This window comes from Neoarius graeffei, chromosome 9 (genome assembly GCF_027579695.1).
Source record: "Neoarius graeffei isolate fNeoGra1 chromosome 9, fNeoGra1.pri, whole genome shotgun sequence".
Taxonomy (NCBI): domain Eukaryota; kingdom Metazoa; phylum Chordata; class Actinopteri; order Siluriformes; family Ariidae; genus Neoarius; species Neoarius graeffei.
Window position 1 is genome coordinate 66,022,043 of NC_083577.1, and position 15,792 is coordinate 66,037,834.

General features: G+C 42.8%; 1 protein-coding gene across 1 annotated transcript in view; it reads right to left on the minus strand.

Moving 5' to 3' along the window:
• The window catches only part of LOC132891951 (potassium voltage-gated channel subfamily H member 7-like), a 181,207-nt gene extending 167,806 nt beyond the window's left edge, over positions 1-13,401 (minus strand). The window contains exons 1-2 of the mRNA XM_060930120.1: positions 13,326-13,401; positions 8,145-8,375 (exon numbers count right to left, since the gene is read on the minus strand). Of these exons, the coding sequence (XP_060786103.1) occupies positions 8,145-8,375; positions 13,326-13,401 (307 nt within the window). The remainder of the gene's footprint in view (positions 1-8,144; positions 8,376-13,325) is intronic.
• Between the last annotated feature and the right edge of the window lie 2,391 nt (positions 13,402-15,792).

A 15,792-nucleotide genomic window follows, 5' to 3' on the forward strand; every position in this document is an offset into this window, starting at 1 on the left:
ATCGACAGTCACTCTGGTTGTTTGCGGTCATGAACTGAAGTCTAAGCACGAGAGAACAGCTGTGCAGTGTTGGCAGTGGGGAACATGTCAGTGCCAGCTCTTGTGAATGACAGTGTGCTACATCTACATGAGGGTTTGCAGGACTGAATTAATTCAGTGTGACTTCAGCAAGAATTGCAACAGCATCTGTCTTTCTCTCTCTTATCACACCCAGGATGGGCAGGAGAACACATGGAATACTTTGGAATGACATCCAGGAAGCAAGAATATCTTGAGGAATGTGGAATTTTCTTTGAAAAATATTTGTATAACAGTAAGGATGTGCAGTAAGGAAAAAGGGCACAGCAGTAAAGCTCAGTAATAACAGAAATGTTCTATTTAAAGAAAACAGTGGGGAAAAAAGAACCACTATTTTTGCATGAGTGCTAAGATTTTTCTCAGACTCATGAGAAGCTGTGTCAAGGCCTGCAGGTGTAACGAGTCAATTAAGGAAGCTGAGGAGCTGACATCTCCATATGCTGTACAGCACCGAGTTGTCACTGGAGCCAATTACACACAAACATCTTCCTTCCCCCAACCCATGCCCCGAGACAGCTAAACAAATGCTACTGCTATCTCTCATCGCAGGGTCGTGACAGCTTGCTGGCATGAACAGCACGCCAGGACAGACCCAAGAATACTGGAAGTGTATCACAAGCCTGCCTTATCGCTTGAGTGTGCAAGGGCTTTATAGTAAAAGACAAGAAGCCTGAAGTGACCCATTGATTTAGTCTCAGTGACGAAGGAATTGCAAAATCGATTTGCAGTAGGCTATTTGTATCCTCATTAAAATAGTGTGTAAAGGCCATGGGTGATTTTCAGCTCACAAACAGAGAAAGATTAAAGATTTGTAGACAGGCATTTCCTCTGGAATCCTCCGTCGACCAAATAAATAAATAAATAAATCTGCAAGGTGGCATGGTGGTGTAGTGGTTAGCGATGTCGCCTCACAGCAAGAAGGTCCGGGTTCGAGCCCCGTGGCTGGCGAGGGTCTTTCTGTGCGGAGTTTGCATGTTCTCTGCGTGGGTTTCCTCCGGGTGCTCCGGTTTCCCCCACAGTCCAAAGACATGCAGGTTAGGTTAACTGGTGACTCTAAATTGACCGTAGGTGTGAATGTGAGTGTGAATGATTGTCTGTGTCTATGTGTCAGCCCTGTGATGACCTGGCGACTTGTCCAGGGTGTACCCCGCCTCTCACCCGTAGTCAGCTGGGATAGGCTCCAGCTTGCCTGCGACCCTGTAGAACAGGATAAAGCGGCTAGAGATGATGAGATGAGATAAATCTGCAGCTAAAAACTATATTCCTTACTTAACCATAAGTCATGATGGATTGAGAACACTGGGAGTGAGGTGGGAGCAATGGCGTCGTTAGGACCTATCATTGAGGGCTATAGCCCCAGGTATTTTGAGCCTAACCCCGGGTAATTTTGCCTTCGAGGAAAGAGATTAATAGAAAATAACTCACTGAAACAGCGCGGAACTTGACTTGCAGCATCGTAGATGGTGGGAGGGGGGACATAAATGAGCGCTGCACAGTGCACATTCAAAATTTTGGTAACCGCCAACAGAAGTACATTCAGAACTGGTTGGAAGACGACTTCAAAAAAACAATCCACTATTGTTGGATTTTTCAAGATGAAAACAGATGGTAAGTCATCAACCGTGGGTGTGTATATAGACTATATCAACAATGTAACCTATCGAATTATGTTGATGCACAAAACCCGCTCCGTGTAGCCTGGTTATGTTGAATTTACGGTGTACGGTCTGTATGATGAGTGTGCCAGGCGAGCTCAAAAGTTCAAGTGTTTTAATGAATATGGTGGTCTATTTGCCCTGACTAAGTTTATTTAACAGGTCAACAACAATTTGTGTTCATGTCGACACCGATAGTTGTCCTGGCATAATTTAATTATATGCTTTAATGCTACATGTAGCATATGCAGAACCAGCCAGCCGACATCCCATAGCCAGCCTTTGGCATATTAGTCACATATAGGGATAAAATAGCTTATATGGGGCGGCACAGTGGTGTAGTGGTTAGCGCTGTCGCCTCACAGCAAGAAGGTCTGGGTTTGAGCCCCATGGCCGGTGAGGGCCTTTCTGTGCGGAGTTTGCATGTTCTCCCCGTGTCTGCGTGGGTTTCCTCCGGGTGCTCCGGTTTCCCCCACAGTCCAAAGACATGCAGGTTAGGTTAACTGGTGACTCTAAATTGACCGTAGGTGTGAATGTGAGTGTGAATGGTTGTCTGTGTCTATGTGTCAGCCCTGTGATGACCTGGCGACTTGTCCAGGGTGTACCCCGCCTTTCGCCCGTAGTCAGCTGGGATAGGCTCCAGCTTGCCTGCGACCCTGTAGAACAGGATAAAGTGGCTAGAGATAATGAGATGAGATATATATATATATATATATATATATATATATATATATATATATATATATATATATATATATATATATATATAAAATTTTGTTTTGCTGCACAATATTAATGTCAGCATAAATGTGTATTGTCCAGACACCACAAATGAGGTGCTGCAGTCAACTGAGTCTGGATGCATTGGAGAAAATGGTATTTGTGTGTGTGTGTGTGTGTGTGTGTGTGTGTGTGTGTGTGTGTGTGTGTGTGTGTGTGTGTGTGAGCTTAAGAGAGAAACTTCGAAGACATATTTATATGATCATAGCCCTGTGAGATGGGAAGCCATCTGGGATTTTGAATGTTGTAACATAATAATGTAGCTTAGAATTTGTGTCTTTGTGGTCCTAAAGGATATATATATATATATATATATATATATATATATATATATATATATATGAGTGAGAAATTATATATTTTTAGTAATCCGATGATAAATTTTACTAGTGATATTTAATAGTAGGGCGGCACGGTGGTGTAGTGGTTAGTGCTGTCGCCTCACAGCAAGGGTTCGAGCCCTGTGGCTGACGAGGGCCTTTCTGTGCGGAGTTTGCATGTTCTCCCCGTGTCCGTGTGGGTTTCCTCCAGGTGCTTCGGTTTCCCCCACAGTCCAAAGACATGCAGGTTAGGTTAACTGGTGATGCTAAATTGACCGTAGGTGTGAATGTGAGTGTGAATGGTTGTCTGTGTCTATGTGTCAGCCCTGTGATGACCTGGCGACTTGTCCAGGGTGTACCCCGCCTTTCGCCCGTAGTCAGCTGGGATAGGCTCCAGCTTGCCTGCGACCCTGTAGAACAGGATAAAGTGGCTAGAGATAATGAGATGAGATATATATATATATATATAAAATTTTGTTTTGCTGCACAATATTAATGTCAGCATAAATGTGTATTGTCCAGACACCACAAATGAGATGCTGCAGTCAACTGAGTCTGGATGCATTGGAGAAAATGGTGTGTGTGTGTGCGTGTGTGTGTGTGTGAGCTTAAGAGAGAAACTTCGAAGACATATTTATATGATCATAGCCTTGTGAGATGGGAATCCATCTGGGATTTTGAATGTTGTAACATAATAATGTAGCTTAGAATTTGTGTCTTTGTGGTCCTAAAGGATATATATATATATATATATATATATATATATATATATATATATATATATATGAGTGAGAAATTATATATTTTTAGTAATCCGATGATAAATTTTACTAGTGATATTTAATAGTAGGGCGGCACGGTGGTGTAGTGGTTAGCGCTGTCGCCTCACAGCAAGGGTTCGAGCCCTGTGGCTGACGAGGGCCTTTCTGTGTGGAGTTTTGCATGTTCTCCCCGTGTCCGCGTGGGTTTCCTCCGGGTGCTTCGGTTTCCCCCACAGTCCAAAGACATGCAGGTTAGGTTAACTGGTGATGCTAAATTGACTGTAGGTGTGAATGTGAGTGTGAATGGTTGTCCCTGTCTATGTGTCGGCCCTGTGATGACCTGGCAACTTGTCCAGTGTGTACACCGCCTTTCGCCCGTAGTCAGCTGGGATAGGCTCCAGTTTGCCTGCGACCCTGTAGAACAGGATGAAGCGGCTACAGATAATGAGATGAGATATTTAATAGTCAATTGACACATGCGTCAGTTTCCTGAGACATTATGGGTGTTGATAACTTAATAATAAGGAGACAGAAACTGAAGTGAACTACATAAATTTAAAAAGAGCAGTGCAAAAAATCAGTAATGAAGATGTCATCACCTTTGAATGTGTATGGGTGATAATATTTCTTGTAAAGTTAGATATAACCTCCCCAACCTATCTGTGCCAATCTCCCTTAAAAAATACAAACCCCAGGAAAACTAGACTTAATCCCTGGTCTTTTCAATAATTAGAAACGCCCTTGGGTGGGAGTACACCCAGGACAGGACACCAGTTCATTGCGAGGCACTTCACACACACACACACACACACACACACACACACACACACACACAAGGAACAATTTAGTATAACCAGTCCTGGTATTGGTATGTTTGCGTGGTAGGAGGAAACCAGAGAACCTAGAGGAAACCCACACAGACACATAACCACACAGTAACCCAAGCTCAGGACTGAATCAAGGACCCTGTTGCTATGAGTCAGCAAAGATACCTACGACACTGTTGCCTCACATAAGAAGCCAAAAAGCCTTTATTTGTCACATGTACACTGAAGCACACAGTGAAATTTAACCTCTGCATTTAACCCATCTGAAGCAGTGAACACACACATGCACACAAGTGAGCAATGAGCACACACACATATACCCAGAACAGTCCAGGGAGCAGTTAGGGGTTAGGTGCCTTGCTCAGAGGCACTTCAGCCCAACCTCAGGCCATGGCTGCCCCATGTTAACCAAACTGCATGTCTTTGGACTGTGGGGGAAACCAGAGCACCTGGAGGAAACAGACGGGGAGAACATGCAAACTCCAGACAGAAAGGCCCCCGTCACCTGCTGGGCTAGAACCCAGAAACTTCTTGCTGCCAGGCGACAGTGCTAACCACAACACCGTGCCGCCCAACGTACAGTACAATTCAGCTTTAACCCGCTCTTAAGAAATTTAGCAAACAGTGACAGTTCCCAAGCCTGAAGTATGAACTACAACGAAAGCACAATCACTAATGGTTCCGTCTGTCTATCTGTAGCTTCACTGCCTGTCTGTCTTCATTGTGCTCTTCATTGTCTCAAGTCTGAAATTGGATTACTGAACCCCCTTATCTATAATTCACAGCTTTATAAGTAGGCAAAGCCGTGCAGTGATCTCCATTAGTCAAATATGTTCAAATAGTTGATGCCTTGTTAGGCGCATGTAACGCTCTGTTGCACTCGTGTCTTAGACTCTTACAAAGATCCTATAATAGCAGTAATAGCACTATAACAAAGCACAATCTGTTTTTTCCCTCTTACATCCCTCTACAATAGGTGTTGTTAAATTGCAGTGTTCAACTGAGAGCTGCTCTACCTGCCACAGCCACCGATTATACCACCAGTATTGCACAATGTCTGTTTTATTCCTCAGCCAGCCAGACATTATTGTTCAATGTTCTCTCCACTATTTCAATAAAATATTTCCTCAACTCTGAGCCTCAGAGTAACCAACCCAGGGAGCAAATATAAATGAACTATTAAAGAGAGTAGCTATCTTTACAATAGCTCTCAATGTCCACAAATTTATGCTCTGAGAACATTGAGAACCCTATAGGGTTCTTTGGTTATCTCTGTTGGGAACCCATTATAGTAGGCATATCAGATGCTTGCTGGCCATGCTGTGAAAACGGTGCATGCAGACACTCATCTAAGTTTCCAAACCTGTCATTGCTTAACTCTTGAATATTTTCTATCGTGAACACTATCATTAAAAGGCATATAATTTCTGCTTTCCAATGAAATTTATCTCGTTAAGATGTGTTCAGTACTTTGGGAGTAACAGCAGGTTGAAGATGGTACAACAGAGTAAAGACTCTGCTCGCGTGATGTCGGGAAACTGCCGGTACTTTTTGAGTCACGAGAAAGCAGTCAGGCTCTCTCTCTTCTGATCGGTTTCCGACTGGATTACTTGTGAATATTAATCAGATATCTTTATAGGAATGTTCTCTCGCTCTCACTGTTTTTGATGAAGTATTCAGCAAAATTTTCCATCAGCTAGTTTTGATGTGATCCACGGGAGACTTTGAAGTGAGTTTTCATAGCTTTACCTACTTTTTTTTTTTTTAAATCAAACTGATTCATGTAAATAAATAACTATTTTAGGATATAACTGTAGTTATTGTGATGAAAAATATGGAGGTCTTAATGGTCGGAATGACATTTAAAAAAAACAGGAGTCAGAAACGAGAGTGTCAATTTCAATTCAATTAAATGTAATTGTTTACTGGATATGGATAACACAGTTTTTTCAAGGTTAGCCTTGAAAGCTGTGAATATTAATCGAAATAAGAATAATTTATATTCTTTCATATAAACACTACTAGACCCTACTTTTGAGAAATACAAAGGCCTACAGAGCACAAACAGGGTATGAGAAATAATCTTTTTTTTTTTTACTTTTTTATTGAGTGTACCGATTCAATGTTTTACCTAATTAGCATAATCAATACTAACTTAATACTAAATTTGCATAATTTGTTTTTAAGCATTTTTCAAACTTTGTATTCAGTATACAACCATCTATGTAAATCTCTTGAAAAATAAAAAGTTAAGAAAAACATTTGATCTCATTCATTAATGAGGCCCATTTTGGACCATGTGATCCTCATACAGAATTATTACAGCAGTTTTCTAAAAAGTAAGCCGTTTTTTTCAATCTTTGATTTGTAATATTTCAAGAACGGATAAACATATTTTAATTCTGTAAAAAGTATGTTGTTCTGCATTCAATTCTGAATTCAGTTAGAGCAGTTTCAACCAATTTGGATTGAAATTGAATTTTCACCTGATATGCCTACATATAGGTTTAAAAATGCATCATTATGAGAAAAGGTCAAAATACAACTTTTTTATGGGGCTAAGAATCAAGTAATTATCCAATGAACTCTTGATGAACTCTTAAAGAATCTTTTTCTCAGCCTCAAGCTCTATGTCTGTGGACCACAAAGCATCGGACACAGTTTGTACACTTTTCTGGCGACAAGCTCTAGTATCTTGATGGCTATCTCCCCATAATCCTATGTACATATTTGTGTGCCAGTTTCCAATCAGAAAACAATTGTGTTTGTGAGAAAAAAAAAAAAGATTTCAGCTCATTTAGCATTTAGGATTAAGTGTCCAGATTTAAAAGCATTATCCCAGAGTTTATTTTGAAATGGTAGCAAGAAAACGTGATAATCTCACATCTTTGCTGGCTGATGATGGAGAAAAGAAGTCAGGCTGTGATTGGTCATTCAAATGTTTTTTTCCTATAAAAAGAGGTGGGTTTTTTGGCCACATTTCTGAATGAAAAAATACCAGTGAAAGCTTGTGAGGCTAATACAAATATGATTCAGTTCAAACAATCTCACATTATCAGCAGCCATATAGTGTTACTATGATCAACATGAAGACCCTACATATGATTCGCAAGAAAATTCAATGTGTAGTCAATATTTCAGTAGTTTGGTAAGGGAAGCAATATACTGTTGCACGTGCTAATTTGAAAGAAACTTATTCTGCATAGGGGAGGCTTGCTGGTCACAGAAACCCTGAAAACAGATATGAGTGTGTGTTTTGTTATAGATGTGTTCAGAAGGACAAACGAGACTGGAGTTGAATTTGTCTGAGGAGCTACTGGCATGAGAATGGACATTGCATCCATTAGAGCTGGAGTTTTACTCGCTTCACTGTGCAAATCAGTAAGAAAACAGCCTCCTGACAAAATGAGGCATTATGAGATGGAATCAGAAGAGCAGAGAGAGAGAGAGAGAGAGAGAGAGAGAGAGAGATAGCAGGCTGATAAAAAAAAGAAAAGCTGAGTCTCTCTCCTGGGCTCTCACTTTTTCATATAATGTGCTTGGTAATGATACCACATTACCACTGAAAGAACTCTTTCTTGTGAAGCATTCAATTCTCTCTCCCTCATCTGCCCTTCCTTCCTACCTTTCAGAAGCCATAGCATTGATTCATATTCACCCACGGAATGGAAGGTAAGAGCAAGTCACAGATTCTCAAAATTAAGCAGAGTAGGTGAGACTCACCATCTTTGCGGTGGTAAGTGATCTCCACTTTGCGTTCTTCAGAGCCCAGCAGAGCCTGGGCCACCTGGGAAATGGACTGCCGCTTGGTCCTCTCCCCATGCAGGAAGTCACACATGCAGGGCCTCTGCATAACATCTGGCCGGGAGAAACCAGTCATCTCACAGAAGCCGTCGTTACAATAGATGATTGCACAGTTTTGGACACGAGCATTTGCGATGATAAAATTCTTATCTGCAAAGGACACGAAAGTACAAGTTGCATTATGCATCAACTATATATGCAAACATTTGCAAATTCTCTGAATTTTATGACATGGTTTTAAATAAGATAAGATAAGATAAGATAAGATAAGATAAGATAAGATAAGATAAGATAAGATAAGATAAGATAAGATAAGATAAGATAACCACATTTCCATGTGGTTGTGTGTAAACTTTGAAAATTTTATATGTGCTCATTACAATTTGAATTCAAGAGACTTTTAAAGGAGAACTGAAGGCAAATTTTTTATTATCAAAATTCTATTTCTCATTTTATTAAATATAGGAATGCATTTTTGATAGCTATTTTGTCACTACTATAGCAAGTTATGAGTGTTTGAAATATGCTATGTAATATATCAGTCCATATGTCAAAGCAATGGCCATAAACGAGATTCGTTGAGACCTGTGCGAGACATCGTAGGACGGAAGTAAAACGTACAGCGGAAATCAAAGTGACCGACACCTGCCAACATTGTTAAAAGACGCGCGCGCCCTCTTTCGAATGCTGACGTAATCAAGCCGGAAGTTTTGTTTGTTTTGATAGCAATCAGGAAAGTTTGAAAAAAGTAGGCAGTAAACGTCATTTAAACTCGTTTTTGTGCAATATTTTGTTTGGAAAACAGTTCATTTGGTGGAATAAATGTGACAAGATGTCACGTACGTGTTTTGCACCTAATTGTGGTCTGGCTGACACGTCACGTTTCGAAGTCTCGCACAAGACTCGTGAAGATTGTGCAGATAAGTGACGCCTGCCATGGACCAAACAAACTAAATTCAACATGGTTAAAACCCAAATAGGCCGATAAGTATAATATTTAATTGCAATTAGTTGCCAATACGAGCCATGATATAAGGTTACTAAAACCAAAAACATAATTGAATAACATGTTAATTAAGAAATAAAGCAAGTTTAAAAATTACTTCAGTTCTCCTTTAATGTTTTTTTTCATTCTTTCATTCATTTGAAACAGCAAGATTGGGCTTTCTTTTATCATTCTGCAACAGTAGATGTGAAAGTATTCCTCTTGTGATGTTTATCTTCTTCAATAAATTGTATAATAAAGATCTAAGTCTAAAGTCCTTCCCGCACCATGCCCTGGTCTTCCCAGGCAGTCTCCCGTCCAAGTACTAACCAGAGCTGGGCTTCCCAAAAGCATCATCGTACAATGGTAGAGTGAGCATCACAAGAGACTCTCCTAGTTAAGATGCTCTTGGCGTTAAGAGGCTTTTGGGAAACCCACCCCAGGCCGTTAAGGCGCATTGGGCCATAGCCCTCGGCCTCTCACCTATACAGCTAGGGTTACTGTGGGGGCCTAGTCCTCTGGTAATCACGAGAGTTTAACTCCCCACTCGCATCTGTATTGCAGTGTGCCTTGTCATTTTTATGATGGTCTTTGGTTTGACCTGATCGAGAGTAGAACTCGTGACCTCCTGATCGAGAGGCAGACACACTAACCACTAGGCTAGCTCCCTATGTATAATAAACATGCTTACATTTAAATACATAAATTAAATAAAGTATATTAAATGTGTTTCCAAGAAAATCAGAAAAGCTGTTAAGTATGACAAGACACTACTCACAAGATACTAGGTCAATGCTGAAAAAAACTTTGCAGTTTGTCACTGAAGTATATCATACTTCATAGCATACAAAGTACATTTTGTTTTTCCATTCTCTACTGCTATATTGCAGGTTGCAGGTGAGCAAGAGCCAATCCCAGCTGATGCTGGGCAAAAGGTGGTGTCCACCCTGGACATCTATCACAGGATGAACACAGAGAGACAGACAGCCATTCACACCTATGCACAATTTAGAGTAGCCAGTTGACCTAATCCACATGTCTTTGGACTGTGGGAGGAAACTCAGAGGGTGAAAGGCCCCAGTCAACCAACAGGCTCAAACTTAGAACCTGCGAGTTGTGAGGCGACAGTGCTAACCCCTACACCACTGTGCTGCCTGCATTTTGCTTATAATCAGCCATTTTAGTGGGGTTTAGCTGGAGCTGTTTTGAAATTCAAAATGCAAACAAATGCAGTCCATCTAGTCAGCGCAGCCTTAAAAGCCACACCTCCAAAAACATACGAATTGTGTGCTGGTTAAAGCGCCTACTACAAGAAGGAGCACTTTGTAAATTGAACTTGTGGTATAGCGATGATAGGCAACATTGTTTTATTGATAGCTGTCAGAATGTAGGGATAACTTTACCAAATATGATAAAGTGCATCGTTTTGAAAATTGCTGACAACACATTTAAATCACAGATGAGAGATCTGTGATTTATTTTGTGCAATCCTGTTAGAATGCACAGTGGTGTAGTGGTTAGCACTGTTGCCTCACAGCAAGAAGGTTCTGGGTTCGAGCCCAGCGGCCGACAGGGCCTTTCTGTGTGGAGAAAAAAAAATGTGATGAAATGCTCTGTAGGGTGCTACTATGTGTGAGAAAACACAATCTGCCCTCGATGGTGCCCTTCCCATGGAGAAAATGTGATATACTGCCCTAAAGGGGTCTCTTATGTGTGAAGAAATATGATAATGTGTACCCAGCGGCTGACGGGCCTATCTGTGTGGAGTTTACATGTTCTCCCCATGTCTGCATGGGTTTCCTCTGAGTGCTCTGGTTTCCTCTACAGTCCAAAGACACGTGGTTAGGTTAACATGGGGCAGCCATGGACTGAAGTGCCCTTGAGCAAAGCACCTAACCCCCAACTGCTCCCTGGGCGCTGTAGCATAGCTGCCCACTGGTCTGGGTATGTGTGCATGCTCATTGCTCACTTGTGTGTTCACTGCTTCAGATGGGTTAAATTTCATGAGTGATGGGAGAGATTTCATGAGTGTATGTGTGATAAATAAAGGCTTCTTGTATTTTGAATTCCTGTGTACCAGGAAAATGAAACATAAGATTTTGGAAGATATTTAGGGTCAATAATAATTTGTATTTAGCCTTACATGATTAGTCAACACAATTTGGCATTTTGACTACTTTATACCTACAGATCTATCTGTAGGAATAAAATCTCATCTCATCTCATTATCTCTAGCCTCTTTATCCTTCTACAGGGTCGCAGGCAAGCTGGAGCCTATCCCAGCTGACTACGGGCGAAAGGCGGGGTACACCCTGGACAAGTCGCCAGGTCATCACAGGGCTGACACATAGACACAGACAACCATTCACACTCACATTCACACCTACGGTCAATTTAGAGTCACCAGTTAACCTAACCTGCATGTCTTTGGACTGTGGGGGAAACCGGAGCACCCGGAGGAAACCCACGCGGACACGGGGAGAACATGCAAACTCCACACAGAAAGGCCCTCGCCGGCCCCGGGGCTCGAACCCAGGACCTTCTTGCTGTGAGGCAACAGCGCTAACCACTACACCACCGTGCCGCCCCAGGAATAAAATAATAAAGAAAATACATTTCTTTTTTAAAAATAAGGGAAAATGAGTTTCGAGCTCTGGCATCTTCCTGACTCTTTCCTCAAGATATTAAACCCAGCTTAGCTCCCAGATTCTGTCTTTATTGCCTCCTTTCTCTTGCCACTTATAAAAGCTGGATGAGGGTTTGCTAGGATTCAGTGCATTTCAGGACCTTGGTCAGATACGTTACGAAACATGCTGCTCTTGCCATGTGAGAACTGTAGAATGATTTAGTGTCCTGAACTTGCACTGTTTATTTTGCCACACACACAGACCCTATAGAGCAACGAAACACAGCCTGCATGGTGACCGTTGTTTGTGCAATTGAGCTGTACCTAAATCAAGCCTATTTGCAGTGGAAATCGCTTTTTCAAAAGGTTCAACGATTACGTTTCAGCTTCAGAACCTTACCAACCACTGACGAACAAAATCCAAACACATTCCTGAGAAATGGTCAGTCTGAGCCTCATTTCAGCTTTGAAGCTGCACACATTTAAACCATTTCCCGAAGGAGCCAATAATATGATTTCAGAGTGAAATTCACAAACTAGGAGTCGCAAAAAGTACTTTGAAAGAAAACTGTCCTATGTTATATGACATGAACAAATCATCCATCCATTATCTGTAACCATTTATCCTGTTCAGGGTCATGGGCAAGCTGGAGTCCCAGCTGGGGTACACCCTGGACAAGATCATCACAGGGCTGACACATAGAGACACACAAACATTCACGGTCAATTTCGAGCCACCAATTAGCCTAACGTGCATGTCTTTGGACTGTGGGGGAAACCGGAGCACCCGGAGGAAACCCACACAGACACAGGGAGAACATGCAAACTCCACACAGAAAGGCCCTCGTCGGCCACTGGGCTCGAACCCAGAACCTTCTTGCTGTGAGGCGACAGCTCTAACCACTACACCACGGTTACTGTCACATTACTTCAAACTGGGTCTCATCTCATCTCATTATCTCTAGCCGCTTTATCCTGTTCTACAGGGTCGCAGGCAAGCTGGAGCCTATCCCAGCTGACTACGGGCAAAAGGCGGGGTACACCCTGGACAAGTCGCCAGGTCATCACAGGGCTGACACATAGACACAGACAACCATTCACACTCACATTCACACCTACGGTCAATTTAGAGTCACCAGTTAACCTAACCTGCATGTCTTTGGACTGTGGGGGAAACCCACTTCAAACTGGGTAATACAGAAAAAGAAAATGGGTATATAGAAAAAAAAAGATAATAATAGTAAATAATAATAAAGAAAAGCATGTGTTGTGGCTCAGAGTGATTGTATCCTGAATTAAAACGGACAATCTACTCACATTTAATAGAAATGTACATGCGCGCATGCACCTCCTGCTTTATAGCCCACCTCTCCATTGACATTAACTCAGCGACTTCACCAAAACTGGCAAATTACAATCAGGTCAAACTTATGCTGAGATGTTCCTGTGAAATTTCACCAAACACTCCGTTCTCCAGTTTAATACTCACTTTGTCCTTCGAATTTTCGGATTATTATTCCCAGGAATGTGTTTTGCGGTGCCACATGACCTCTTCGCACAGGCATGATTAGAAAACCAAATCAGTTCCAAATGCGCTTTTGATCCTAAAAAACCCAAAAGTTAAAGCCGCTTGTCAGATCACGCTCCTTTGGTTGAAAGAGAGAGAGAGAGAGAGAGAGAGAGAGAGAGAGAGAGAGAGAGATGGAAAAAAATGATGCTAGCCTTGCGCTTCCACTTTCATTAAACAGGGTGATGGAGACTAGAAAGCTGTAGAGCGCATCCTGGGCTTGAACTTGTGACGGATACAGAGAGCGCTTGCGGAAGAAAAAGCTCGGGCTGGATTCAGGTCGAGTCGCATCACTTTGCGCAGGTGCCGGACTCCGTGCGTCCCTACGCGGCGAGAGCGAGTGCATGAGGAGTGAGAGTTCTGAGGCGGCGCTCACACCTCTGTAGAGGCTTCAGACGCAACTAGCGACAGTAGTGAGGGGGCTGAGTAGGAGATTAGGGTGGAAACAGAGCTTCACGGAGCAAGTCTCCTCCTTTACACACACACACCAGGAGGAGGAGGAGGGTCAGTGTCAGCTCTCCTTGCACCGTGGCCGCTGTGTTATTAGGAAGCATAATTCCTCATAAACTCTGAAAACACAGAACAAAATTACACATACTTCCTTCCTGGTTTTAGACCCAATGCACTGCGTTATAGCTACCATTTCCGGAATACTGTCCCCACTACACTCTGGTAAAGATATGTCAATAACCCAGAGCATTTTTTAACATAGTTACTGGGAGACCAAATGGTCTCCCAGTGGCCAGATTTGGTCTCCTAGTCAATGCCAAACCAGCTTCACTGGGAGACCAAATTTTAAACCAAGTTATGTGTTATCATTTGGTTCAATCATCTCATCTCATTATCTCTAGCCGCTTTATCCTGTTCTACAGTGTCATGGGCAAGCTGGAGCCTATCCCAGCTGACTATGGGCGAAAGGCGGGGTACACCCTGGACAAGTCGCCAGGTCATCACAGGGCTGACACATAGACACAGACAACCATTCACACTCACATTCACACCTACGGTCAATTTAGAGTCACCAGTTAACCTAACCTGCATGTCTTTGGACTGTGGGGGAAACCGGAGCACCCAGAGGAAACCCACGCGGACACGGGGAGAACATGCAAACTCCGCACAGAAAGGCCCTCGCCAGCCACGGGGCTTGAACCCGGACCTTCTTGCTGTGAGGTGACAGTGCTAACCACTACACCACCGTGCCGCCTTGGTTCAATCATCTCATCTCATTATCTCTAGCCGCTTTATCCTTCTACAGGGTCGCAGGCAAGCTGGAGCCTATCCCAGCTGACTACGGGCGAAAGGCGGGGTACACCCTGGACAAGTCGCCAGGTCATCACAGGGCTGACACATAGACACAGACAACCATTCACACTCACACCTACAGTCAATTTAGAGTCACCAGTTAACCTAACCTGCATGTCTTTGGACTGTGGGGGAAACCGGAGCACCCAGAGGAAACCCACGCGGACACGGGGAGAACATGCAAATTCCGCACAGAAAGGCCCTCGCCAGCCACGGGGCTCGAACCCGGACCTTCTTGCTGTGAGGTGACAGTGCTAACCACTACACCACCGTGCCGCCTTGGTTCAATCAGTTGCAATTAATTAACCAAGTACCATGTAAGTATACATTTAACAAGGAAAACGAAGATCTATGTTATAAGATATACACACAAGATCATGTTGGTTAAGAAAAACAAAACTAAAATTTGGTTACTGAGATGGCTGATGTCAGAATCCGATGTCATTACTGTGTAACTTTGAGTGTCTTTGACATAACATTTGTGTTTGGTAATTGCTCTTGATAGCTGTGTAGTCACTGTAGTGTGTTTGTCTGTATGGTGATTGGTGAACCACTTTGCATCACAGAATATGCCGCAGCGGTGCAGCCGCATGGACTCTGGGGCCTGTGATTGTATTGCCCAGACCAGTTGGTCTCCTAGGGGAAAATCCTTAAAAAATGTTCTGCAATAACCTACTGTACATCTTAAATACCACAAATTTCAAACACAGATGGCCCATGTGAACACAAAACCAACGGAAATTAAAATTTGGCCCATCATTTCCATCAAGGGCCTTTCTGTGCGGAGTTTGCATGTTCTCCCCGTGTCCGCGTGAGTTTCCTCCGGGTGCTCCGGTTTCCCCCACAGTCCAAAGACATGCAGGTTAGGTTAACTGGTGACTCTAAATTGACCGTAGGTGTGAATGTGAGTGTGAATGGTTGTCTGTGTCTATGTGTCAGCCCTGTGATGACCTGGCGACTTGTCCAGGGTGTACCCCGCCTCTTGCCCGTAGTCAGCTGGGATAGGCTCCAGCTTGCCTGCGACCCTGTAGAACAGGATAAAGTGGCTAGAGATAATGAGATGAGATGAGATGAGATGAGATGAGAT